The sequence below is a fragment of the Alosa alosa genome, chromosome 21 (genome assembly GCF_017589495.1).
Source record: "Alosa alosa isolate M-15738 ecotype Scorff River chromosome 21, AALO_Geno_1.1, whole genome shotgun sequence".
In the NCBI taxonomy this organism is placed as follows: Eukaryota; Metazoa; Chordata; class Actinopteri; order Clupeiformes; family Clupeidae; genus Alosa; species Alosa alosa.
In genome coordinates, this window is record NC_063209.1 from 4724899 (window position 1) to 4750121 (window position 25223).

Below are 25223 nucleotides of genomic sequence, written 5' to 3' on the forward strand. Positions count from 1 at the left end.
TCACTGCTCTCCCCACTGGAGTCGACACCTCAAGTGTCAGACAGACTCCCAAAGTACAGTGAAACAAGCCTGTTGACTCCCCGTCTAAATCAGGAGTGAGGAGGCCCTTCTTTCCAACAGACACAGTGAATCCCCCCTCCTTTTTTCGAAACTCGCCCGGCTTGTTCCTCGAACGGATCCTCCTTTTATCCAAGCACGGACTCAATGAGCCCCTTTTAAGACTTTGGGGGGGCTATACACTGCAGCACTGAACAATGCATGTTTGCTCACAAGAGGGTGCCCCGAAATTTGAAGGCAGCTCATTGTGTGTCATCTCTCAACCACCCATCATCTCGACATGTGCATTCAAAAAATAATGTCATAGCCAAACAAGAAAAAAGAAAGAAGCTCTCCAAAAACATGGAGGTGAAACTGAGATAAGCGATGTCTCTCTTTGTGTAAGTGCTGAGTGTTTTCAAGACGTGGCGTGACCTGTTGTTGTCCGAGAATCATTATGTAATAAAAGTACAGATGAGATATCTGCTATTAAAGTGGCTTTGCTTGTAGTATTGTCAATAACACTTGACTACACTGACAAGGAGAATCTGTAAATTGAAAGAAATATCACAAAGCAATGATATTATGTTTACTTGTATATGATTTCAGGAACAGCCTGAGCAAGTGAGATAGAAAGAGACCAGCAAGACTTAGACAAAGGGACAAGGAGGCCAAAAGAGAGAGGGAGAGAGGGAGAGGGAGAGAGAGAGAGAGAGAGAGAGAGAGAGAGAGAGAGAGAGAGAAGAAAGAAAAGATGGACACAGAGAGTGGGGCTACCACCCTGGGGATATTTTCCCTGCTCCTTGGAGGAGCTGGACATTCTTATGATTGTGCAGCGGAGTGAATCGCCGCCATCACAAAACACTGCAGCGCATTGAGCGTCCTAGCAGAGGGCAGCAGGAAGGTGACACACTGGCAGTGAGAATGAACTTAATCCCCTAAACTCTTGTTGAGACTTGTCTTTGCTCCAGGTCCTCTCAGAGCAGACGCCATGCACACAAAGCAACGCGCACGAGGCTTGCGATGTTCAAGCCTGCTGCAGTTTTTTATATTGTTCATGGTGAGGGACCCTATTGAGTTGCCTCAGGGTTGGTCCATCTAAACCCACAATAAGTCCTGTGTGCATCGATGTTATATTGCATGGGATTGTTTTTTCATTCCGGCTGAAATGGAAGGCTGATTTTTGTCTGCTATATTTTGTTACTTTAGATAAGTGCTGTACAATTAGCAAAATACAGACAGAGGAACTTAATTTATGTGTTTAGAAACCCTGTGCTGAAAACCAGTCAATATGATTACGGTCTCTGTTTGCCATAAGGCCCTTTGGTCCTTCATTACCCATAGTACCATGCTTGCAAAAGCATTTTGCTTTTTTATCCTTGGCTTTTCCCTCAAGAGTTGTAAACAAAGACTGTAGAATATTTTGTGCAAATAGCTAGACTGTTCTGCAATTGTGTGTGTGTTCTGTGTATCATGTGAAATAAGGAAACATTAGGATTCTCGGTCTGGAAAAGAAAAGCACTGGAATATGCCATTGGTTGAATTTTACATGCTCGTGAAATTGCCTGCTAAATATTTTTTCCAGACTAATATAATACAGGGATTGATTTATTGTGAAGTATTATTGTTGGTCTTCAAGTAAAGGAGAGAAGGGCTTTCATCGCAGTTTAACTGAATGGAAATAGTGGGATTGCCCAGAGCACAGGGCAGGCTGGTGATGGCTTTAAATCGGAGGTGTCCTGTTAAAAGCTTGGATAAGGAGATTACTCTTAAAGGTATTTCTAGTGGAGAGGATGGGAATGATTGACTGATCTAAGGGTTTTTTTAAAGGCAAATTCTCAGTCTTTCCTCAAAGAATTAATCCTCTTTCCAGAGACACTTGCAACTTCTCAAAAGCTTTGCCAAAAGTCTTTTTGTTATTTTTCTACATCTGCTGCTTTTCAGGTTTTCTAAGTATTCCAAAGTAATCTAGCAAAATCTTGTAAACTGAACTGCCAGTCCTTTGTTGACACAAACATGTCAGAAACTTCAGTGGTCAGCACAACGCGTTCTGCACACACTCTGAGTGCCTTTGCCAGCAGAATATTTCCTCTGGACAGAAGCCACTGCACTGTTCTGGAAAATACAACACTGGTATCGTAACCTGCAATGTTGGTAGTTTACTTTCAACTGTTGTAAATGGAAATGTGCAAATCAACTCAGCGTTATATCACTTGATTTCACTGAGGTTTGCTAATTTAGAGAAATCCCATCACTCATGAGAACTGATTCCCTTGGCATCCCTGCCGCAGATCAGCATTATTCAAATGAAGCTTAATTCTTATGCATATATGCACCCACGCATCTCATCTCCTTCTGACGTACCAATGGCAAATATACTGAAACAATTCAAGGTATATTATGCAGAATATTATAATGCCCTCACAGTCCAAAACAATAGCAACATTGTGCCAGATAGATCTAGACATGCAGTATCTGTGTGTAGAATGGTGCAGATTAGCAGGGCTGAAAGGCCTGGCACAAACACAAAGGATCTGTGCATCATCTTAACACCACAAGTGTGAAATCACCTGATCTCCTTCATCCATTTACTCCTAGAGGATTTAACTCAGCAAATTCAATAAGAACACACAGTGGCACACCTTACAAAAGTATTTATGTATTTTAAAAGGTATGGCACTAGATGATGAAAATAAACATATCACTGCCAACAAGTTGAATTCAGGAACAAAAATATACAATATATACATAAAAAATGCACACATTTCATGCCAAAAGTAAATTCAGGGAAAAATTGCTGAACCACAGAATAAGCCAAAAGAACATTAAGATATTTGCATAGTATGCCAATGTGTCAGGAATGACTGGTTTTTTATACACAGGTGAAATGCTGACCTAAACGTTTTATTTGGGTATACCAAAGGAAGTGATGTCACAGGTTGATGAGTCATCATGAGAGAGTTTGGAATGTCACAAGTAATTGGAAATGAAAATATGATTATGGTCTGTCTAGTGATGCACAGCTGACCAAAGACTAGTGGTCTACAAGCATCTAAGTGGTCTAAAAAGCCATGCTACTGAAGAAACATCTGCACTGCCACCTACTGTTATAAACAAGGTCTTGCAGACATTATAAAACGCTAATGACTCCTCTAAGCTCCACTTGCGTTCACAGTGTTTTTGACAAAAGCTGCTTGACAGTATAGCACGGACAAAATGCTCTGCAAATAATTTAATAAATAAAGTTACACATATCCTGACTAGATCCTAAAATGAAATGTTGTAGTCTCTCTAATGTTTTTTTTTTTTCAGTACACAAGTTACACTAGTACAGTGATCCTGAATCTATGTGCCCATAGACAATGTTAATTCTGCATGTAAATCACATGACTAGAGAGAACTAATCAAGAACAGCCTGCATATTACACAAGCAACACTTTACGTACATATATACGCCTGTGCATTAATGACAATGCTGATGAAAGACAGCTACTGTATGAGCATACAACTGAGCTTAAGACTGAAAATGTATTCATATCACAGTCATAGAAACTATCTATTGAGAAGTATAAAAATGATTTAACTGCTAACCAAGCAAAATACAGCTTAGAAAATGTGCACAATAAATACTCTATTCTTCCTTTTCCAAGGCGCCAGTTTTATACTTCGAAGAGATTAAAACCATTCCTCTGTTAAAAAAAAATACAAATGAACTTCACAGAAATTACCAGGGCTTATTACTGTGGAGGACAACTTGTTCTTAGGCTTATTCATACAACAAGAATCCCAAGAAAGAACTTCAAATACAGATAAACACTGACACCTGTACAACATGTCAGAGCAAATGTTTTTTTTTGCAGATGTGTAGTCTCAGGTGCATTTGCTCCTGCAACCAGTGCACATGGTCCATGGCAGAGAAGCTCAAGTAATGAACACACCTCCTTCAACATTAGAGCAGGCGCCGCTGTATTTGGCATCATGCTGTAGAGATAGCTGGCCTGGATACTCCCCATCACACCTGGATGTCTCAGTCTCTGCTGCTGCGGTCACTCTGGTGGTCAAGCTCAGAGGGCCTCGTCCTTGGCCGGCTGTGGGGGCTCGGGCTCAGGCTTCTTGGTGAAGACGCTGGACAGCTCCTGCAGCAGCAGCTCCTGGGACTGGCTGCAGGGTCCGCGCTGTCGCCGCCGCGGCTGGGGAGCCACCGGACTGCTGCTGCCGCTAGCGTGGGGGTCCCTGCCCGGCTCGGCCGCCAGTGCCTCCAGGGAAGAGGCACCGGGCAGCGGGGAGCCCTCGTTCCGTCCGAGCGGCCGTGTCGGGGACAAGTCAAAGTTGCGGTCCAGCGAGACGGTCTGCCTAGGGCTCAGGCTCAGCGGGCGGCCGGGCACCTCCAACGTCTCGGTGTTGCTGCCCGACAGGAAGCTGGTCTCCAGGGACTTGAGCACCTGCAGGCCGAAGTCGCCCACCTCCTCGTACAGAGGCTCGGGGCTTTCCGGACGCTCCTCAAACGAGTCCTGCTGCACCTTCATGGGCTGGGCAGAGAGACGCTCTGGTCAGGGACTGGCTCCGATTCTAAAGCTAAATTAAACCTGACCGGCTCATAAGGAATTTAAGGCTATAATTATGATGGGCAATTTGAGGGATTTCAGATTTGCTTGTGATTACCCCATCTAAACTAAGTATCTGGTCGATCAACTGCTATTATGTGGACAAAGACACTATTTGTTGTCGCTAGAACTCAACACTGGAAGAATTCACCCTTCAACGACGTCAAAAACAACAAACTTCCTTTTCGAGACCTAAGGCATTGTTTTAGTATCACAGTGACAACCTCAAGATAATTGCTGAATCCACGGTGGACAAAGGGGGGAAAATGCATGCAGACAATTCAGTTGCAAAGCCAGCGGACTGGGGGCTAAACCAGAGGCCACGCCGCCTTCCTACAACACAAGGCGGCAGCTCAGGTCTCCCAGCCTTCCCTCAAGGCTATGGCTGCAGAACAATACACTGGAAAAAGTCTTCCTCCCCATGCATCCTGTTGTCTACACTTCAAACATTCAAGGCAACATCCTGATAGTGTCATTAGGGGAAACAATCACTTCCAAAAGGAACAGGGAGTTCCCAGCGAAGGAGAAGTGGGAAAGAAAGGGAGTAAAAAAAACAGATGTATTTCTTTTCAAATAAGCAGAGGATTGTTTAGGAAACGTAATGTTATGGTGAGACCAGCGGTCAACTGTTCATACCCAACTTTTCCACAAGTGGTTTAAACAGGTGGTGAGTATGTAGGAGGAAAAATCAAACGTGAAAGGAGTTACTCGTCGGTAAAAGAGACACGTGAGGATCATGCACCCAAAACCAACCCCAGAACAACAGCACCGGAGAGGGCCGCTGTGAGGCTGCTGAAGAGTGAGCAAATTTGCATGAGAAGTGAGTCACTCACAGACATCAGGAGGAAGGGAGGGAGGGAGGGAGTCGTATGCATGCGAGGGAGTCAAGCAAGAGTGTCGTGCCACAGACACTCAGACAGCATGTGCGTGGACTACTTACAAAGTACATGGACAGCGTCCTCCTATTGTGGAGCTTTTGCTGTAGAGACACAATGATACCAGGGTTGCCTCATGAGATCTGGAGGACTCCAGGGGACACAGGGGAGTGTTATACTGAATAGACCACCAGGGGCCGTGCAAGGAGCACACACACTGTAGGGAGTTAGCTCCAGGCCACTGCTTGTGACGGAAATGAGCTATGTTTACACTAGAGAGCCATGGGATGAATTACTGCACCCATTCCTGAGGAACCTTTGTTCTGTGAGGGTAGAGGTGTATGAGTAGGATATCACTTTTGTGGAGTTTCTTTTCTGTACTCATTTGCATTACTTTGCTTAGAGAAGTTGGTCCAGGAAATGTCAGGGCTCAATTGACATGTCCTGTTGCTTAATTGGAAATATCAGAACTCACAATGTAGTACTAAATAATCTATTGGTCTAGAAAGCTAGTGTGAGCCCTATACGTTTTAAGATATAATGCCTTCATTAGTCAAATGAACTGTGTTTTGGGCGGGGCTCATAACATTAATATGCAGACATTTTCTCAATACATTCCAATTACAAAAGGTGTCAAGAATGAGTGCTGTGTTACCAGTGTCTTATTGGCTGAGAGCATGGTGGTGTTGGTATTGGTCTTGCTCTCCTCCCCTCGGATGGGGACCAGCGGCATGGTGCCAAACTTCTGCTTGGAGATGTCAGACGATGAGTGCCTCCTCAGCACGGGCGGCCGCAGGTCATCATCCTGAGGACCACAAACAGTCACAAGGCACAGGGACTGTCACGTACAAGACATTTATAAAAGGTGACTAGAGGAAGATACACTTGTTTTATAGGCTACGGCTGTGTTGGTGTTTATTGGGAGACATGTTAATAATGTGACACCTGTGCTTTCAACAGGTTGGTCATCCAGTCCCAGAGTTCTGCTTCACAGGAACAGCTCAGGCACCTTTAAGAAAGATGAAAGGAACGTTAAGCCTGACTGGGCTAGTGGCTCATAAAGAAGGTGCAATGTGAAAAGCAGAAACTGAACAGGAAGAACTAGAATACATACAACTGCTGCTTGTCCAGTATGACAGTGAAACCCCACCTGGGAAAAAAATCAATAGTGCTCATTTCTATACTGAATGGGATACCAGCCACATGTATGGAATTCACTTGGATGTTCTTGGGTTAAAATAAACAGTAACCAAGTTCACTCACTTCGTCGGCGCCTTCAGCTTCTTCCTGATTCCAATGTAGATCTTCAAAGTCTTCAGCATCCACTCCTTTTCTGGTTTATTGCTCTGGAATGACAAAGGAATATGTCTTACTACATTGAGAATCCAGGTTAGGGCAACATTAACTGAAAGTGCAGTGTTACACTGCAAAAACCGCTTATCTAACCAAGTGTTATTAATCATATATTAAGATCTAAAAAACTAGTTGGTATTGTTTTTAGTATAAAGAGACTTACCTAGTGCTTTCTCATGAAATCATTTGACTTAATTTAATAAGAGTTTGACTTATTTTAAGACGTTTCATCATGAAAACAAACAAATTGACAGTGCGTTAAGCAAATTTGTCTTGATAAGACAAATTAATTAATTAATTAATTAATTAATTAATTAATTAATTAATACCGCTTGGTTAGATTGTATTCTTTGCAGTGTAATACTGTATTTGATGGGGGACACAGGTCTACCTTCTTGTCCTTCAGCAGGAGCTTATGGTCCCTGATCTGAAATATCCGCTCTTGAAATTTGTTTCCCTGCAGCAGCTTGGGAGGTTCCTCTCTGCACTTCAAAACTCCAACTTTCGCTATCTCACTCTTGTATGCTGCACACACAAAACAAAACAATCAACTTCTGTGGGTCATTTAATGAAAATGGAAACAGTACAGGTGTCACACACATACAGGCGTGACTCACCAGTGAAAATGTCGATAACCTCTCCTTTAGGAACCTTCTTCACCACTAAGTAGGCTGAACTGGGATCTGCCATTTTACACCACTGGAGGGCTTGCTCCAGAACTTTCTCTTTAGGGTGAAGCGGCCGTTCTGTGACAAAGGCACACCATATTTACAACCCAACTACAATTAGTGCACAATGTTGAAATTAACACACACAGATACCACACAGACACCCAAGAATAGGATTGCATGCGTTACTATTAGGCATAATTCATTTCCTAAATAGTGGTCCTGTTTATTCAAGTATTTCCAGTCAATGAAAATTGTGCTGAACTTAATTATAATCCGTGTTGAAGTTCACTTCAAGGACAGACTCAAAAAGAAACAGAAATAGTTTGTCATATTGCTCAGGGCTTGGTTTTAAGTGTGACATCAACATTACATTAAGAAGATTCACTTCTGCAATTAGAACTGGCTATGGTCCCTCACCAAGTTCTCCATCCTCAATCGCCTCAAAGGTCATCCAGATGTCTCTCTCCCCAGCTGGGACGTTTCTCATGTACAGAACCTGATTGGTTAGCTCCTCAGCACACATTGAGGGAGACACCTGAGGGCACAACACACAACATCACCAACCCAAACGCTTGTGTTTCTGTGGAGCTCTCCTGCCCCCAGGTGGCCAAAGTGTGTATTTGCAGATTTATATTCAGAGAAAAAAAAACAGTGACTAGACTAGACAGACTATTCTGAGGATGGAGAGAATCGAGAGGTCTACACCTACCTTGAGAGTGATGCAGCAGTCTGGTATCTTATGCTCCAGGTACACTTCTATGATAAGGTCGCCGGCTTGGGAGAGCTGAGAGTATCAAATGAAAGAGAGTTCAGATTGAGGCTACGCTAACATCAACACTAACACTTGCCTTTTCAGAAAAGCAGCTCTATGGTCCTGCGCGCTCCACATAGCAAACAGAAGATCTGAGCACACAGCGAGCGCTGGTACCTGTGTGTCACTCCAGGTGGTGATGAGGCTGATCTCCAACTCAATCTGTGTCTGGTGCTCCTCGTCCACCTGAGCACAAATAGCACCGTCAGGCTAAAAATCCAACGACCACAACAGGCTGACCTAAGTGCAGTCCAGAGCACGACAGTCACAGAGAGGGGAGTCTGGAGAGAGGCGGAGGTGCTGGTCTACTCACATCAAACACATAAAGGTAGTTGTCGATGAGGTCCTCGATGATCTTCACCTCATGCTCCCCTTTGCCATCAGTCTGGAAGAGACTTGGGGCAAAGAGCAGCGAGAGATTCTTGGTGCACATCTGGTTCAGGTCAGCACACTTCTGTACCCTGGATGACAAAAGCCAGAGGGAGAGATAACTTACACGTTACAGACAGCGGTCAGACGCAACCCACTGACAACATACGCAGCAAATTCATAACTGTTCAAAATGGAGACTGAAGTGAAAAGACAAAATGAAGAGAGGAGGAGAAGCGGGGGCCATGCTCAGGTCCAGTGTTGGGTTGGAATGCTGAATGAGGGGCGTGTGAGGGCACTGACCGGTAGAGGTGGCTGATGAGAGCTGAGAGTGTGGTCCTGTTGACGCGTGGCAGGCCTCGGATCAGCTCTTTATATCTGTCCAGCCGATGCATCTTATTTGAAACCTCTGCAAGCAGCAGTGGGAAATAGTTAGGGAGGATCTTACTTCTCTTTTTCAAACGAAGAGACATCTTTGAAGTCCAGAATGAGCTGAATTCATAGATTCAATGTAGAATTGCCCAACTGTGCACTGTTCTATATATTATTGTTCTACATATATGGTGAAACTGTAGGAACCACGTTAAAGGACTCACTTGCAGAGTCTTGCCAAAATGGGTGCAGGTCTGCCATGAAGATTGGGTCATCGATTTCCCTGAAAAACCTCTTCAGCACATCGGTTACATCCTCGATGAAATTATCCCCGATGCGCAGCTTGACGTTGCGTGCATCCTTACGGAACTCCTCCATCAGGAGTTTGATCCTGGATTTGGCACCGTTCTTCCTGTAGATGCCCTCGTGGCCCAAGCCTGCAGACAGATGTCAACAGATGTCAACACGCACCGGCCACAAGCTCAGCTGTCAAATCAGACTAGAACACTCACGCTCATATCTGGATATAGCAGACTTCCTTTTTATACATGTAACATGTAACTATACAGATTTTTATTTGGTGGTATTGCCTAGATTACAGTACTGTAATCTAGGCAATACCACTACTATCTATTTTCAATCTAATTACATGTGACAGTACATGCACATTCATCATACTTAAGGATACAATTCAGCTTGTTTCAAAATATGCAAGAAAACAAAATTATTTTTAAAGGCCATAGACCAGAAGAAGTTAAGGAAAGATGGTGCAGATGACTGATGGAGGTGAGCTCAAACTAATCGTCCACTAGAGGGCCTGCCACTCCTCAGGCTCTCGTCCTCACCATACTGCGTGATAAAGGCGATGCAGCTGTCCACGATGATGGGGATGTCGTGTCTGCTGAGCTGCTGGTCCCGCAGCGCATTGCCCTTCCCACCAGCCGCCTTCTGGATGTCGGCGAACCACAGGGGGAAGTCTGTACGGCCCATGCCCTGCAAATGAAGCGTCCTATGGGGGCATGAGAACAATATAGTCAATAACAATGGCCATGCACACACATTAGTTTGTAAATGTATCCTTTTCTGACTACCGTCCTTGCAGGGAACACCCTGAGCCCTCTCAGGTTTTTATTAAATGAATCAGATTTCAATTAATTTCCTTTGTGGAAACCAATATAGAGGACCATTGCCATCATTGAAAAAGCATGATGTGTTCTCTCTGATGAAACCAGAGTCAGGTTCTGTTTACTTTCCAAGGCGGTGTCATTTCCATTTATTAGATTCAGGAACTTTTTATTAGATTTTGAATAATTGAATGAAATCAGTGCTGGCATTCAATTCTTCCTAATATGCTTACCTTCCTTTTTCAACCAGTACAAGAATGTCCTTTTTCTCGTGATTGTCAGTCTCAGAAGCAGTGCCTGCACAAGAGGAACATCAAAGAGGAACGATTTAACTGACGCCTGTCAATCACAGTCAGCGCACAACAGACTGATGGTTGCATAACCTACTAAGCTCTTGGAGCCGTTTCAGGTTGATGATGTCCTCGGCTGCGCCGTCCGTCCGAGGACAGATGAACAGGTTGGACTTCTGCAGGACGAAGAAGCCCTCCTTCCACTGCTGGGGGTCCAGCATGTTCTTGTACCTCATCATGCCCACCCGCTCAAACTCCCGCGCCAACAGACAGTGGCAGCTCAGCGGAGTCGTGGCCTGAATCAACACAGAGAAGACAAAGAAACAAACGGATGGATCTCTCGGAAGGCCTCTTAGAAGCACCAAACATGCAGGATGCTGAGCGCTCCAGTGATCCAGAGGGACACTCTTACCTTCCCAATGGCTTTTGCCCAAGAGTGCAGAGCATCAGCCGTCTCCAGGCCGAACTGGATCAGCTTGTCATTTGAAAGGTACAGCTCAAACGTGTAACGAAACCTACCATAACAAAAGTGATAGTGGTTAGGGGCACGATAAGACAAACACTGGAAGACCAGTTTGTTTAATTCTGCCATCTGTCATATTATTTGTCCAGTATCACTGATGTTAACATACCGGTCAATAAATCCATTGTTGTTGTTGCATGAGTCAGGTCTGCTGACTCCCAGACAGATGATATCTTTGACATTGATCTTCATGCTGGGCTCATGACTTCGGTCCGACTCGTAGAAGAGAATGGACTTCTCCACAGAGCACCAGAACTTCTGGAAATCTGAACAGACAAAACCCAAGAAGTGTCTATCTATTTCATTTTTTAATCATCAAAGTCAATTGCAACAAATATAACTTTTTATCAGGAGAGTGCTTGAGGTATGCACAGTATATTCCATATGTGTATATTAGTAAAACACTGTACTGCCTTTAGGTTTCAAACTAAAAAAAAAACTGGAGCTTGATAAGATCAGTTAGATACAGAAAACTCCTTTCGGTTTCCTAAAATTAAAAACAGTTTATGAGAACTAGATGGATAAGAATGAAACTCATTTCACAAACAGGAGTTCTTTTGAAAACCAAGCCAAATATAATATCCTGTCCTTATATAACGTGATTACAATACATTAGTGTACATTTGTCCTAACAGCACCCATATTTCCAAGGAATTTGGAGGGGGGCTTGCTACTGAACTTGAGCCAAGGGAGTGTACTGGCACGTAGTCGCCTACCTTCTCTGGTTCTGCGGGATAATGTGCCTTTGTTTGAGGAGCCCGCCTTGTAGAGGTACCCAGAGTGCAAGACCGGCTGCATGATCTCATCATACACACTGGAGTCTGTGAAAGCACATCACCATATCAAACCACATCAGAGGACACACACAACTCCGACTTTGTAACTAGAGAATAGTGGTACCTGAATAAAAACGTCATTTGCAACCTAATTTGTTACCCAAGTACTTTATGATAAGACTCGGGGGAGACAGGGTATTATATAAATAAATATTCACAAAGCAAAGATGAATCATGCCAAGAGCAATTGTACTCTCTCACTACTCCTTTTGGAGTGCAATTTGGTGGGTATGATTTAAAAAGCCACTCTCTCCCTGCTTTCAGGTGGAGGCTGGGTGAGACGGAGAGGCTGGCCTCACCTGAGATGCCCTGAGTGTAGTGGAGGGACAGATGCTTGTCATGACCATTAGCATCAGCCAGACGAGCAGCCTCAGCATCCGCAAAGATCTGGGTAACGGTCTTCAGCAAGTTCTGTTCGGTCACGGCGGTGCAGAGAACCTGGAGCAACGCAACAACACACACACACACACACACACACACACACTTAGGACATGCATCACTAAGAGCACATTCAGCCACAGGCTATTCAAAAGTATCCCCATTCTAAAAAAAGGCTAAAAAAAGACTCCCCCATTCACGGTCATCCTTTTATCAGTTTTCTAAGGTTTTTTACATTCTGACCCCCCTCCCTCTCCTTGTGAAAGCTGAAATGGCCTGACTGTTAGCCCGCAGACTTAAATGAGTGCTTTTGGTGCAACGCTGGGATGGCACAATGAATGCCAACCCAGCCATGACTGCTGGCTTTGTGTACTCAGATGGTCCGGGCTATTTTAAGCAACACAGGCTGCACAAGAAGACCTAAATTCTCTTTAGTGGCATGTGAGGAATACTACAGGCACACAACATAGGCCTGTATCGACCGCCATGATAGGAGGACCTGCGTTGGACGGCACGTGGAAACAAACGGTTGGTGTTTTAGGTGAGTGTGGCACCTTGAGCAGTTCCTCCTGGGTGTTGAAGCTGGGGTGGGGGTGGCGGAAGCGCCCCTCGCGGTACTTCTGGGTGATGAAGTCGCGCCGCTGCTCCGGTGTGGCATTGCAGTCCAACTCGTCCACAATGGTCAGCCTGGCCGCCCAGAACTCATTGGCTCGGTCATTCCCCAGCATGATGAAGAGCTGAAGCACAGAAAACAGACTCTCCACATCAGACACAAACTCCCATACTACATACAGCATGGCCTTCAATAGAATGAACAGGAAAACACCCAATAGGAAGAGGCGCCATCATACGATATAACAGATATGAAATAACTGAATCTTGCACACAATATTGCCAAAAGATAAATGACAGATCCTAGGGGCCTAATCATACAGGTGGTGAGCTTCTTTACCTGAACGATCTCATTGCTCCAGACACTGGTGTCAAGTTTCAAACTCTGGACTTTTGACACCATTGTTCCCAATCCTCTGTGCTGGCCTGCGGTCAAAGAGAACAAAAGCTATGAAGAGCACTGTGCTGTTTGGGACGCAACAGACTGCCAAGATGTCTCATTCAAGCTGGATTACGTCTTCAGTGTGAAAGCGAATCTATTTCTGAGCACAAACAAATGGTTGTAATAGCAAAGTCCTGCAATTCTACTAGAGTCGGAGGTCAAAGCAGGCAGGCATTTTATCAGAAACATCACAGCCACTTACAAAGCACCCAATTATGTTATTTAGGCTGTCAAATAAACACAGATATTAATCTTGACTGATGACAATGGCTGATTGACAGCCTGATTTACAGCTGATTGGCGGTGACTGATAGGGCACCTGGGCTTATCTAGTGCCCCCATCACAGTGACCCACCTGCACAGTTCTTGCAGATGACCACACAGAGATTGATGGAGGCCCAGTCAGGGTTGATGGCCTTGCAGTCGGCGCAGACCTTGTTAGACCTGTTGGACCAGATCTTCTCGGCCACCTCGTAATCGGAGAGGGTCTCGGCTATGGACTCCTGCATGGCCTCCATCCACTCCCGTTTCTCACGGTCAGACTCCGCGGTGAAGCTGAGGCATTCAGACACATGGTCGTCAGACAGACATGTTTTAAGGTGGAATTTCTTTAGTTAGATAATTAGAACATGGTGCATTTTAAAACAATGATGGGACACTTTAAGTTCGGTTCTATGTTCACTTAGTATCTATCTGTTTTAACAGGCATTTAAAAAAAGACCCTTTAGAAATCCCTTTGAACATGAAGTTTGAAAGCCTGGAACTAAATTTGTCCTGCTCAGATGAAAAATATAAGGTACTGCCATCCAGACCCACATGGAATCAGGGGGTGTTTGTTCATAGAGCTTCACCTGAATGTCTTGTAGGGAGTAATGAGATCAAAGCTTTTGCTCTTGCCATCTCGGATTGTAGCCCCCCTGGATTCTATCATTGAGATTCCAATGCCAGTCTTGAAGCACTGCAGGGGGAACAACCCGACACAGAGTAGGACAGAGAAGAGGGATCAGAACTAATTTGTGTGATTCTCTCTCTCTCACACACACACACACACACACACAAACAAATCCGTAACACACACACATTTTCTGTAAAGCCCCTGAATACCACTGTGGCATGGTGATGTGCCATGAATGGCTAATTACCTGCTCGCTCTTGTAGAGCCAGACTTGCTCGGTGTTGACGGCCACATAGATCTTGGACTTGGTCCCTTTAAGCTCCAGGAAGCCGCTCTTTTGGCAGTGGCTGCCGGGGCCGAAGCGTGGGCGGCCAAAAACCAGCTGCTCCTTCACCCGCTCCTGGAGGGTGCTGCACCACTTGCTCCTATGGACTGAGAGGAGGGGAGGGGAGGAGAGTGGGGCTTCCTGTGTTGTAACTCCAGGGAGGCACACATTCACATTCTGAGAGAGGACTACTGTTCTTATTGTCAGAGGGGCTAGAAACCGAAGGGCCTGTTCTCTAGGGCCGGAGACCAAAGCCTTCATCTCCCAGGAAATCAGACAGGAGTCTTGGCTTCACTTTCAGCTGTTTTCTCTGTACGATTGTGGCAATGGTTTGAGGCCAATGCTTCTCTTTGTTACAGATCTTAAACTATGTGTTTGGTGGTTTGAATTTCATTTTTCCCACAACTAAAAACACTTTAAAAAATAATAAATATTAAGTAAACACTAGAATACAAAGGGAGTTCTGCTACTGACAATGAGTAGGAGAACTGTAAAACAAACATTTCTGATACAGAGCAGATAAAGATAATCTTCAAAAAGCTGTCCTTCTGTTGACACCTTCAGTGCAAACACAAAGTGCTGAGGAGTCAGACAGGTCTTCCTCAGGGGTGCTGATGAGCTGCTGTTTACCTTCATTGTCTGCACGGAAGACAAATGTCCTGTGACTGGTCACAACCTCAAACTTGTTGTCTTTGGCCGTGCGAACCATTTGTATGGCTGCCAGAGGAATCACACCTTTTGGGTAAGGGTCCTAGAGGAGAGACACAGTTGGTAACTAAAGAGGAAAATTGGGCCCGCTCCAACAGAAGAGCCTTTGAGCTAGGAAGACCCTGAGAATATAACTGAGCATTTAGTTTATACCTTTTCACTGCCAAAGTACATTAGGTTTGCTCCATCAAATTTCACATAACGCTTCTGGAATACATAGTTTCTGTAATATAAAAACACATGGAAAAGTCAAATGTTTTTACAATTTCAAAATGACATATTTTCATTTATGAAGTTTTTTTTTCACATTTATGAATACAATTTCATATGGTACACACATTACTGTGTTTTAATGGAAACATTCAAGAACAATCAGCGCATTCAAACTCGGATTTAAATGCACTTAACAGACGTGGTGCTAAAATCAGCAAGCAAGGCCAAAGCAAGACGAGCAGAAATGTGGAAAAGGGAAGTGACAAAATGGCTGACAAAAGGAAGGAAGACACACACCGCTTGGAGAAGACAGACACGAGGCACAGACATTTCCGCAGAGGGACAGAGGTGCAGAGGAGACAGTGGGAGAGCAGCAGGCCCACGAGGTCGTACTCGTACCCTTGAGGGGACAGCTTGTCCAGCCAGCCATAGATGATGGGCACCGCCCGCTCCGACAGCGAGGTGTAGCTGGCGTAGGGCGAGATGGTCTGGTCCTCGTCCAACTCACTGAGGTGCATGCTGTGCTGGGGCAGGGAGAAGGAGCGCGAGGCTGGCTCCCCGACCGTGCAGTAGCCGGGGCTGTCGTGGTGGGGGTGCGAGTTGGACAGGCGTCGGAGCCACAAGTGGGCCGGGTTCCTGGACAGAGAGGAAAAAGGGGAGACCGCCAAGCAGTGAGGTTGACCCAACGAAATCAGTTAACACAGACAGGGATGTCATCCAATACCCCACATCTGTGAACTAACAGTGGCACATTCCTTGTCATTCTCTGTGCTTGCTGAAAGCCTGCTGAGCACTCTTACCCCCGGTCCTCTCCTTTTCTGGGGCCCAGGCTTTCACTGCTCCTGCTCCTCTCCGCCTGTCCAAACCCACATGAGATAACGACAGCTCACTTTTCATTTCACTGGGCATTTTTAATACTATTACTATTAATATTATTACGGTATTATGGTTTCAGAGACTCATACTCACATCGTCATGTGGATATTGCCGTCTGCTTTGGAAAACTGTTTCACAGTATGGGCTGATCATTTCATCTTGGTCATCAGTTTGTGCTAACACAAAACAATTAATTTAGTTAAAGCTATTATGATGTTAAAGTTACACTAAGTTAAGTATAGTTATTCAAAGCACAAACATCTTGATCAAATAAGCTCAGCTTTGGGGACTTTGGGGACAATTGGGGGGGAGAGGTATGATAAACTTACCTATCAATTGATTAGGCCGTTCAAGTGAACCGCTGTTGAAAGTGCTTCAAAAGAAAAGAAACGTCAGAAGAAGCGCCTTCGTGATGTGAGAACACAAAACAAGATACTCAAATATCAGGTGAGGTGAGAGAGAGCTCACATAAAAACACAGAATTGAGGACCTACCCGTCGTTATCAGAGTGTGCACTCCGCTCCTGGCGCGGGGGAAGTTTGGGAACTGACTGGCTCCAGCGAGCCACTGGGGAGCCTGGTAAAGTGCCGCAGTAGATCTCATTGGAGACCATCTCCACGCCGGAGCTCCTGGAGCTGTGTGGGGACGTGGGCGTCCCAGAGAAGGGGGAGCCCTCGAAGCTGTGCAGCGAGTCGGGGGAGGAGGACAGGGATGGGGTGGTCGCGTGGTGGTGGTGCTCGGCGTCGGCCATCCCGGGCGAGGAGGACCCCCGGAAGTGGGAGGGGGGGACCCCCCGACGGAGCCTGGGTGGCACAGGGGGCAGGAAGCCGCTGGGCTCCGGGGTGGAGGTGGTGATGCTGAGCTGCCTCTCGTAGGGGCTGGGCCTCGGGTCAGAAGGGGCATTCAAGGAGTCCACGCCAGACTCGCCCACCGTGAAGTCTTCAAGAACCGTGAAGCAGAGGGATTCCTGAGAGGGCCTCTTGGTCACTTGAGGTGTGGACAAAGAGATGGCCTTTTTTTGCCTGTTGAAAACAGTCCGGGGCTTTGGCACTGGCCTGACGACGGGGCTGCTTTGTTCACCAGCGGTGCCCTGCGTCAGAAGGGTGGGCAGGTTCGGGGCAGAGCTGTTGCGGAAGGCTTCAAAGGACGAGGTGGGGTCTACTAGGAGGGCTGGCTGCCGGGTCTCTGAGGCGTGAATCGTGGTCTCCGACTGACAGCGGTCCAGTGGAGGTGCCCGCCTCTGAGCCTTGCAGGCCTGTTGGATGTGGCTGACCAGTTTAAGGATCCGTTTGCGGTGACCAGTAGCGGTTACGCCCAGAGCACTCAGAGCCTCGTTGTCTAGGTGACAGAAGTCTGGAGCGAAGAGAAAGCCAGCTTGTCGGAAGCTGTCCAGGTACTTCTCTAGATGGATGGAAACCAACAGATTCTCTACATCTGAGCTTGCATCTACTGCTGCCATAGTGTACATTGGCTAAGGAATTAGCCTGCAGGCAGGAGCGACATTGGCCAAGAGGACAATAAGGCACCATTTCTTCATCTGCAAGAAGAAACACAAACAATATTGCACAGATTAAAGTAAAATGCCATTGGGCATGATCAAGCTGGGTCCTATACAGAAAACCTATTCAACTAAGAGTTTATTGTCATGAGTGTATTGCCATGTCATGTGTGTGAGAGCCATGTATGGACCCCACCACAGACCAACCATGGACAGGAAGGAGTTAATAGTCTTTTACACGAGAGAGCTTTTTTTGGAAACTTGAAAATGGCATCACTGTGACATTTCCAGAGGGGGTCATGACCCGTCTTCCAGCCTCTTAAAATCACTGGTGTGGAACAAAGCCTGATGTCACTGACGAGACAAAGGCCCATCTTTGTTTTGCTTTAGTTGGTCTTTCTGACGAGAAAGAGCAAGGCAACATGACAGAAATCTAAACCAATCAAACGCGTATGCCAGGCGAAGGTGGCGTGTTCTAATGAGATCAACCCATGGGAAGATAGCAGCTAACGCAAAGCAGCTCTCTGGAGACATCTGTGCTTCTTTTAATTCTCCACAAATAGCCTATCCACTTTCCCACAGCCAACCAGTCCATGACCTCAAGATGTCAATATCCCCAGGACCTACGGTCACTGGCAGGTCGGACGCATCTGAAAGAATTTCTCAGCAGCTCGGCAGAGGCCCCAGGAGCAGTCAGGACACATGCAAACCTCTGGGTGGAGGCCCAGCAGAGAGAGGCCTCTCCCCCTCTGCAGACACTTCCTGGATGTGGCCAGTGTTAAGGGTTAGATTTCCCCTGTTCTGTGTGTGCGTACGTCCTGGAAGGTGACTGCGCCTGAGGAGAATGCTCAAGGCTGGAGCGGGCCAGTCGGACTGACCAGGAAAAGTCGAGGCCCAGGGAGGCCGCATTCCATTCTGTCAGGGAGGGGTTGGCAACGGTGGTGAATTATTTCCTAATCAAAGGGTTAAGACCTTGAAAGCCCCCCGCCCTCGCTCCAGGCACGTCACAATTCACAGACAAAAAAAAAGCTTCACTGTGTGTCTATTGTGTGAATCCCAGTGAGACGCTCTCATCTGGACTACACCATTGTGTGCGCACCACCCAGTTACCATCTAAATATCACACTTATCATACTTATAACGGAGAAGGTCTGTGTCTGCGGTATGCTACTGGCCACCAGATTAGCTTCGTTTTCTCAGCTCTGGCTGTGGTTGCCCCTTGCCGTTGCAAATAGAGACTTTCAAGGTTAGTCATTTGATAGCTCCCTTTGACAGTCTTGGCGATCGTTTCGAAGCACGATAAGAAAACGTAAACAACTTGGTAATCTCCGACACTGGAGCGAACGCCATGGCAGGCCACTCCTCAGCCACAGGCTCTGAGTAGGATAGCAGACGCTGGGAGGCTGATGAAAAGGGGGCCATGAGTCACATCCCACTCTTCCTTTGTCTGCACTCTGGAAGCTAACCTTTGGCTCCTGCACACTGATACACCGGATCCTGCGCTCCCACTGCAGGCAGGAAGCCCGTGAAGGGGCTTGATAAAGCCTGACCTGAGAATCACCACGGGAGAGAGCAGCGCCTGTGTTTGTCTGTGTGTGTGTGTGTGTGTGTGTGTGTGTGTGTGTGTGTGTGTATACAGTATGTGTGTGTGTGTGTGTGTGTGTGTGTGTGTGTGTGTAAGGGAGGAGGGAACACATGAACATCTCTCTATGACCGGCCTGTCATCGTGGTGCGCAGTCACTCAATGGTAAATCAGAGAGGGTGTGGGGGTCACACACCATTCTGTATGATTTGAATGGGTAGAGGCTATACTTAGCGTCAGAAGGAGGATGAAATGTTACAGGAGAAACGGTAAACATGGTTCCCACTTTGGAGTGTTGTTTTCCCAAACTCCGGAATGTGTTTGGCATGGGAAGTCCTCCAAACTATCCACAGCTAGATGCCTACCCACTGTTTTTCACAAATCACTAAGTAATAACATTCAAAGCCAGAAGAACATTTACAATCACATCCTAGAGGGCTGCTCTAACTATAGGGCAGTAAAATGTGACCACAAACATTTTGAGGAAATTCAGCAACCCACATTAAGACTGAACTTAGCTTGAGTCCTAGTGTAGGGTAACATTTAGCAACCTTAACCGGTACATTAAGCAACATTTACCGGTACATTAAGATGTTGACAAATAATAGTTCAGAGTACATTCATTACAACAGCAACATCCTCCTTGTATCGTTTTATCAGATTTCATTAACTTCCTAAAATACTGATTTGCATTTTGTTACTTCATTGTGGTGTAAAGACAGAGCGAGCAGCCAGGCTGAGACCACAACTTCTGTTCCGACTCTGCGGTAACAGCCACGACATCATGAGGTGTCTACTCCACTCAGACGTGATGCATCCTCCCAGACACCAGTCAGGGGATCTGTGTCTGAGCACCAGCGATTCTGTCTGACAACCAAATTCCTGTGCTTCGGGGGTTAGGGCTGAAGGTAGTGGTGGTGGTGGTGGGGTCCACTCAAGTTAAGAGCCAGGAGAGAGGGGAGCAGGCCTTCTCAGACGGCCCGTCTCCTCTATGTAGGGCAGCGGAGATGACAACACAGATTTCCATGGCAGCTCGGCTCTCTAGGGCGGTAAGCACCTTCCCCCTCAAAACGTGCAGCATCCGCGCCTCGCCCTTCTCACCAAATCAGAGGGGAGTTGACCGAGAAAGCTTTCACAAACACATTAGCTCTAGGAACATTTCACCCATCACAATTGCATGAAAAGAAACCAGTGTTTTTTTCCCCCCTCATCCCCTGTCCCTTGCGACCCACCCACAACTATCAGGATGGCTGATCTGGGGTTTGTGAGAACTGAAAACACAGGATACAGCTGTCTCTCAAGCCGCGGCAGAGCAATACTGCCCCACCTCCGGCCCTCCCACTCCAGAGGAAAAGAGATAATGTCAACCATGCAGAGATGGGCCGCAGATAAGGACACAACCACAGTCAGCAGCATATAGTCTTAATATAATGAGACGTGGGTATACAGACTGTACATTCACACATGAGATAAGATATTCAAAGATTCACTGTTATGGCAACTGCAGTAAACAATTGATATTTGTGCTTTTGTCGTCTTCACATCTATTGCAAACACCTTGAACACAATGTTCAGTGCTAGAGTCAAGTGATCACAAGATGGACTAAATTCAGCAATCAAGTTGCCGCTCACCATTTGCTTGTGTTTGTTTACTTCCTTCCCTTTTTTGTCTTTTTACGTATACCCTTTCCTCTTGGCAGATCATCAACTTAGTGGCTCTTTTCTAAGTATTTGTTAGTTAAATCTCCTCACAGGCCAAAAATATAGTGCTTTTTTTTACTATTTCCTAGATAGATTATCCATTCATGACTTAGGCTGTCATGGTCCGTTAAGCTGATGTGAAATATTTCTTAATAAAAACTTAATAGGCTCATAAATAACTGAATGGGTAGACCACTGGCAGAATATGAACAAAAAGCCAAAAACAACAAACTCCACACTGGCCATATCCCTTGTTTTTGAATGGTCTCCCATGAAGACTGAGTATACAGACAGTGCTACTGATTAACTCATAAAGATTCTTTCTACAGGCACACAAAAATAGACAATTTATAAACTATCATGATGTGGCATGTCCGTCTTCGATTCAGTAACATTTCTGTTCTGACGTAACCAGAGGGAAAAAAACATCTCGAAACATCTTCCACAAATCCTGTCTTAGTCAAACATCCCAGGTCCTCCCATTCGAACAATTAGTGGAAGCCATAGAGTCAAAAGCAATTGGTGAAACGGGGGGAATCAAGGAGGCATTTGGGATGCAGGGTGCTGGGGGTGTTTATAAATAACAGTGAAGCACTATTGTGTGACACAATATGTCATTGTTCAGGGACTGGCCGAGGCTGTGCTGCGGAGATGACAGAACACACTTGTGCCTTAATATGCTCCGTCACATTTTCAGCACTCAGATGTACACGCAGGACTGAAAGCACTCTGTTCGAGCCAAGCCTACACTTTTTGTTGCCTGAACAAGACCGTGGACACGCAGGGAGCCCGAGGCCCATTGCATTCTGGTCCCATAGAATCCTAAAAAAAGAACTGTTTCCATTCAACTAGAATACTGCCGGCCACCACTGCCTTACTGATGCCTTGGTCACTGTGCGACACATACTCATAGCAGAGAGGAACTCATAGCATTTTTTCAACAAAAGGATCACTTCTTTCCAGTTGGGATTGGATGAGTCTCTCATGAGTCACTTCAACATCTAACCACGCAAATTCAACTAAAACTCATTAAAAATGTGGTTGCATTCATGCATGTCCGTGTCTGTTAAAAGTAAAATCCTAAGGAAGGATAACAACACACTTACAAAACACCAGAACAAATTTAGTCTCTCTAGTCCAGCCAGCTCAGATGTGGATCTTAAATGATCCTACTGCCTTTGATCCCAGATACCAGCTTTGAGGGGAATATGGGTCATGTCATGCAGACGGGTCACCATCATACATTTCAGTCATTTAGTTACATTCGCATGAGATCTGGAGTCTGTTCAACGAGGTCAGAGAGAGGAAACAGTGACAGAACTAGTAGGCTAGTGAAGAGTTTGGGAATCAGTGAGCTGCATGGGCGTTTTGTGCTGCACAATCCACAACATCGAAAAGCATTTTAATTGAAAAATTCAACTGTGACTCCTCTAAACTAATTATGTGTACAGCTTTGCTTTAAAAGTGCCACTCTGTAGTCTACTCCTGTTTTGATTGACTTTATGCCACCCAAGACCTGTCAGATTATGTGGTTAATAGGCTACATTTTTAAAACAAAATGATTCACAACCCCACGTTTAACATTTAGCCTACCTAATTCTAATTCAACGTTTAACTTAAAACCATTGACACTTCCTTGCAATAGTCTACTCTAAATTAGCACCCCTATTGACATTTACAACCCGAGGGTCATTAGTCGGTCCGTTATGATTGGGACAAAACTCCTTATTGGCGTGAATATTTACAGACACTGACAACAGGAGCTGAAACTTATAGGCTAAACCAAGTCGACTTAACCATAGCCTATGCAGCAACATTGTTTAAAGGCTGCAAACTATAGCCTATTTAACATACTCATCCAGCAGATATTTCAGTAAAATTGTAACGAAACGGTGCCCAGCAAAGAAAAGAAAAAACAGCATGCAGTCTCACAGTCGTTCAAGTAGACTATCGTATGTGTTATGCTGTTGAAAGTAACTATGAATGAAACATATGAAACAATCATCTACGCTACATTACCTTAATTTGTTGTGCGTTGCATTTCACACATAATTGAAGTGGAAAACAGTTTATTTTCCTGCTGAGTGTCGGATGAAGATAGGGCGGCCAGTGACAATCCGAAGCTAAAGGAAGCTCTTTGGGAGTATGGGTTGTGCCAATGCTTATTGAAACTCCCGACAAGTCTTGAGTGACTCCTTAAAGGGACAGGCGCTGGTTGATATTCGCCGACTTTTTCTGACCATCCTTGCTGTTTGAATTCCGCCTGGTGTCTCAAGAAAACAGTTGCCAACATTTTGCCAAACATATTATTTTCTCATACTGAATATCTCATTGTGTCCATATCAGTTTGTCAAATTTAATTTAGGCTACTTTGGTCTGAGCAAATAACATGTTGAAATCACGTAGGCCTACAGCTGAGGGGACATTTTACAAAGCCTCAAGGCCTATACAACATATTAACTTTATAGTATGATCTGCAACAAACACAGTTATACTAATTATGTCACTGTACATTCGTGGTAAGGAGGGTCACGCTGGAGCTTTTAGAGGAAGCCAGGAATTTCAGGGTCTGCAGCAATAGGGCCCTCCTGTGAGAAATCAGACAGCCTTACTTGTGGAGTTTCCTTTCCTTCCCCAAGGAACAATCTGCCTGATGTCGACAGGAAGTGTGCCAAAGGGGAAACAGGAAGAGCCTGAGACAATACAGATTTTTAGGAGTGGCCCCATCTGCAAGTTCATGTATGAAAAAGGATGCAGTTGTGCGCAAAACATCACTGATCATCACAGGTAAACAGAACAGTTTATAATAAATGCCAAACCTGTTATAATTACGTATGCAAAAGCACTCTAAATGGACTACACAGAGGTGAATGCTTGCTGACCATTCGTAAAAGGTGCTTAAGATAGCATAAAAACTGAAATCTTGTCCAAGGTTTATACAGTTAGGCCTCACTGATGACTGATATTGATATGGTAGTCTAGTTAAAGTTGTAGTCAGACAGTTTTATGTCCCACTGGGGACAAAGAGGATTAAGAAGAATTTAAGAATGTATGAATATGCTGGCCATGCATACACATGACTAGTAGTCGACTACTAGTGACTAGTGTCGGGCAGCCATGGCCTACTGGTTAGCGCTTCGGACTTGTAACCGGAGGGTTGCCGGTTCGAACCCCACGGCTGAAGGCACGGCCCCTTGAGCAAGGCACCTAACCCCTCTCTGCTCCCCGAGCACCGCTGTTGTTGCAGGCAGCTCACTGCGCCGGGATTAGTGTGTGCTTCTGTTCGCTGAGTGTGATTCACGGATTGGGATAAATGCAGAGACCAAATTTCCCTCACGGGATCAAAAGAGTATATGTATATGTATACTTTGTTGCTGGATGATGTCCTATACACCGTCAATTGCCCACTTTATAACACAAAGTTGGTCAACATGCATTCATCATAACAAGCCCATATCTGACAGACTGTTACAAAAGAACCAAAATTGCAGAGCCACAATACAAACAATTATACAAAACAGGCCAGTGATTAAGGTGAAACATGGCATCACGAGTGTGACCATAAGGAGTGTCACCCCTTTTCATCCCAGCCTTCTTCCTCACCCAACATCCCCATCCCGGAGCGATTGTAATTTGAATGTTCAGATCATGATATTGAAGTGAGACTCTCTTCAGTGGGTTACAGTTGATACTGGCTCAGTTCTTGAAGGTTACAGTGGAGCTGTACCACAGAACTCTCCCGTTAAGCACTCTCACCATGCACCATCATGTCTGGACACAGAGAGTCACCCTCTTTTCAGTCTGACAGGAGGAAACGGTCATTATTCATAAGAGTTACCAGTTCTAAACAAATTTCTGGATCTGGACTTGCAACTATACAGTATATGTTGCCAACAAATAATACCTGCTCATCAGGGTAGCAAGGATCTTCTGTACTTTGGTCAGCTTTACATGGTGGTTACACTGTCAAATTCAGTGAAATCTGCTAAATATTTACACCCAAAATTTCCACTTTAAAATGAAGAATGCTGCGCCCACATTTCCCCTGTCTACATTAATCTGGACCCACCAGTGTAACCTCTGCAAATAATCCTATCTGTCCTGTAAAGAACATGAGATGCAATTACAA

At 45.3% G+C, this 25223-nt stretch overlaps 1 protein-coding gene across 2 annotated transcripts; it reads right to left on the minus strand.

The window, feature by feature from the left end:
* Positions 1-2682: 2682 nt before the first annotated feature.
* Positions 2683-23267, minus strand: arap3 (ArfGAP with RhoGAP domain, ankyrin repeat and PH domain 3). 2 transcript variants are annotated; one of them, XM_048231834.1, is made up of 34 exons: positions 23114-23267; positions 16808-17850; positions 16643-16686; positions 16407-16489; positions 16238-16293; positions 15837-16073; positions 15378-15447; positions 15147-15267; positions 14439-14623; positions 14148-14254; positions 13652-13851; positions 13195-13280; positions 12797-12979; positions 12164-12302; positions 11745-11849; positions 11138-11294; positions 10918-11020; positions 10603-10801; positions 10449-10512; positions 9937-10100; positions 9316-9528; positions 9023-9128; positions 8664-8811; positions 8468-8536; positions 8249-8323; positions 7957-8074; positions 7486-7614; positions 7260-7393; positions 6779-6861; positions 6630-6665; positions 6461-6524; positions 6171-6320; positions 5581-5619; positions 2683-4565 (listed from the first exon to the last, which is right to left on the minus strand). In XM_048231834.1, exons 2-34 carry the CDS (start codon positions 17779-17781, stop codon positions 4101-4103), a joined length of 5106 nt encoding a protein of 1701 aa, XP_048087791.1. In that variant the 5' UTR covers positions 17782-17850; positions 23114-23267; the 3' UTR covers positions 2683-4100. The 2 variants fall into 2 exon arrangements, with proteins under 2 accessions (XP_048087791.1, XP_048087792.1); XM_048231835.1 differs by lacking the exon at positions 5581-5619.
* Between the last annotated feature and the right edge of the window lie 1956 nt (positions 23268-25223).